The sequence below is a fragment of the Spea bombifrons genome, chromosome 1 (assembly GCF_027358695.1).
Source record: "Spea bombifrons isolate aSpeBom1 chromosome 1, aSpeBom1.2.pri, whole genome shotgun sequence".
NCBI lineage: Eukaryota > Metazoa > Chordata > Amphibia > Anura > Pelobatidae > Spea > Spea bombifrons.
Genome location: NC_071087.1, coordinates 17,501 through 20,868, shown reverse-complemented (window position 1 = coordinate 20,868; position 3,368 = coordinate 17,501). Strand labels below are relative to the sequence as shown.

The following is a 3,368-nucleotide window of genomic DNA, read 5'->3' as shown; positions in this document are numbered from 1 at the left end:
AATTACCAATTATGCCACAACAGGGAAAAAATTATTTCTTAATTCCATAGTGGCAATACGGTCTCTTTGAGTTCTCCCTGGATTTGTGAACAAGACATGAATAACTAGAACTTATCTCCAGAAAAAGTGCTACAAACCAGACGACAAACATGTGCGAAATTGCTCTTGTATTTATTACAAATGTTCTTCTTTCTCCTAAAATCAGGTTCTAATTCTTTTTTTTTTTCATGCAAAGTAAACGTGAAACAAGGAGGAATATTTCAGCAAAGAAACAGAAGTCTTGCAAACTCCTGCAAATTTCTAATATTTCGTCTTTTTCTATGGACTGTTTGTTGATCTTGATGAAAAGGGTAACAAAATGTATTCAACAGGATCACCAATTTCAAACAGGATTTTAAAACACTGTTAAACACTGAAAATATGTTAAAATATAAAAAATGTAAAAATGATAATAATTATGATATAAATTTAATATTTTCATATATATTGGGTAAGTCTGTGTTTTATTTTTGGGAGGAATATTTTAATTTTCAGTTCTCTAGGAGTAAGTGTCGTGATCCAGGCCATTCACATTGACCTGAGTTTCAGTAGCATGATAAATGCGAGTGTCGTCACAGAATTTATCCTCATGGGATTCTCAGATAACCCCAAAGATAAAATTACTCTTTTTGTTGTATTTCTATTAATGTATTTTATCACTTTGGGGGGCAGTTTGCTAATTATTGTACTGACAGTGAGTGACGCCAGACTCCATAACCCAATGTACTTTCTCCTTAGTAACTTGTCTTTTGTCGACATGTGCTCTACGAGCACCACAATGCCCAAGATGCTGGTGGGGCTGCTCTCCGGGAATAAAACCATTTCATTTCCCTTCTGCATCACTCAGCTCTTTTTCTTTGTCACGTTTGCTACAACTGGGATATTCCTCTTGGTGTCGATGGCCTATGACCGTTATGTGGCCATATGTAACCCCTTACATTACACTTTAGTTATGGCCAAATGGACCTGCTTCACACTGGTGGCCGTGTCATGGACAATCTCTTCCCTTCATTCCCTGCTACACAGCATTATGGTCTCAGTGCTACGATATTGTGGCCCAAATATAATCCCCAATTTCTTTTGTGACATCCCCCCTTTATTAAAGCTGTCATGTTCCGACACGTCAGTCATTGAGGTGGCAATCTTTGTTGAAGGAAGCGTAATAGCCATGGCTTCCGTATTTCCCATTATCCTATCATATTTTCGCATTATATCCACCATTCTAAAAATTAGTTCAGGAGAAGGGAGATGGAAAACATTTTCGACCTGCTCCTCGCACCTGACAGCAGTGACCTTATATCTGGGAACAGCCATCTTCACGTATATAAAGCCTTCTTCTAGCTACTCCTTAGACAAGAGTGGCATCATCACTGTTATGTATACAATAGTAACCCCCATGTTAAACCCGTTCATTTACAGTCTTAGGAATAATGATGTTAAAAGGGCTCTGAGAAAGATGTTAAGCCAAAAAAAACTCTGGAAGTAAAGTCAAGTGAAAAGGGAGGGATATACCGCACTCCGCATATTTTGCACAAATTTCTCCCCAATGTCCCAGACCTTTGCTGGAGGTGTCTTGACGGCCCTGGTACCCTCTTGCACATTTGGTGGTCCTGCCCCTTAGTAGTTCCCTTGTGGAGGTTTGTGGAAAAGGTTTTGCGGGAAGTAGGTGACCCTGATTACGTTCTGACACCTGAGGCGGCTCTTTTACACCATACTTCTCTGTCGATAACCGCCTATAAAAACTCTGTAACATACCATATTTTGAGCGCGGCTAAGGCGCTTGTCCCCCGCTTTTGGAGGTCTCGGGATCCCCCTCCACTACAGGTGTGGATTAATCGAATGAATTTTATTTCCCATATGGAGGACCTAGTCTGGGCTGCCAGGGGTCAGGAGCATCTGTATAATAAGTGCTGGTTTTGGTGGAAGGAGCTCATCTCCTCCCCGAGGTTTCTTGAGCTGCTCCGATCACCCTGATGTGTTAAGGCATTATGGTTGCGGTTACTTACAGTGGCCCTTCCTAGTATCCCATCAGTGGTATCTTTCCTGCCCCTCCTGGTTTTTCTAGTCATCTGATTGACTTCTATGTCACTCTACACTTTGGACCATGACGTCACGCGCCATCTCATTTCCTTTTTTCTTGTTTTGTTTTTTGTATCTTCTAGTTTGTTTTGTTGCCTAGCTCTCCGCCTTACGCCCCCTCCGTGAGCGCCCGTACTCACTTGTGCTTGCACTTTGGGTTTTCCTGATGTGACTTGCTCTCAAGGTGTCTTCGGCTATTGCCCATGTTTGACGTGTCCTGCCGGGTAGCTGCGCCCCACCGACGAGTTTTATTTTGTATATCACTTGAATGCCTGCCTAGTTCCGTGGGGTGTGTCGCTTTCTGTCCTCGGCGATATTGTTGTTTATGCTGGCTAGTGACGTTATTCTTAAATATGTTTTTTACCTCCCATTGTATGGCACCCCTGTACTCTGTACTTTGTACTTTTCATGCGCCCTATGGGATGTTCTCGGATGTATACCATTGTTGTATTTCTTTTTGTCATTAAACGGAGACTTGGAAAGGGAAAAGGGAGGGATAAAGCATGACAGGGAAACTACTACTATGTGCTTACAGGCCAACGATACATACAGCTACATCCTACATATAATGATTGTTATAATGATATAAGGATCGCTTCAATATCCCCTAATTAAACATATAATGAAAACAGCTTTACTTGCCTGATTCCTGCTTTACTTGCCTATGGTTTGCCATGCTTGGGGTTAGACTCATCTCATGGCTCACCCACCTCTATAATAATCAATTCCTTCAGTGAATGTTTGTGTCCCATTTATTGCCGGCGCTTTTCTTACTCATGTGTTCCAGGACCTGTGTGTAGTTGCCTCAGCAGTTACTTTGTAATTTTGAAAGGATGACCAGTATCCACCCTTGAGGTAAGGCTGTAAGAGATGATCTGGCAGGAATTCCTGAGAGTCCACAGAAAATGAAGGCACGCTCAAACTGTGATCCATCACCATACAGCCAGAATGTAACAAGGGGAAGATCAAGAAAATGTGTTCCATAGGTAGGGTCCAGTACAGGAGGCTAATCAGGGTCAGACAGTTGGTCGTCAAATGTTTTTGGGGTGAGCCAGGTGAAGTGAGCAGAACCTCTGAGCCAAGTTTAAATACCCCTTTGCATGCATCAGGTATCAAGGTAATTCTTGTGGAATGGAGAAAATGTCCAGTTCAGTTTCCAGGTCAATGCGTCTAATTATATATGAAAAGAGATCATGGATAATTAAGGAGGATGTATTGCATCCTTCATTGTCTTGAACAAGATACATAGG

General features: G+C 41.8%; 1 protein-coding gene across 1 annotated transcript; it reads left to right on the top strand.

Annotated features, from left to right (window-relative positions):
• Nucleotides 1–592: 592 nt before the first annotated feature.
• Nucleotides 593–1,525, top strand: LOC128468276 (olfactory receptor 1361-like). The gene has a single exon (XM_053449968.1). It carries the CDS (start codon nucleotides 593–595, stop codon nucleotides 1,523–1,525), a length of 933 nt encoding a protein of 310 aa, XP_053305943.1.
• Nucleotides 1,526–3,368: the final 1,843 nt, after the last annotated feature.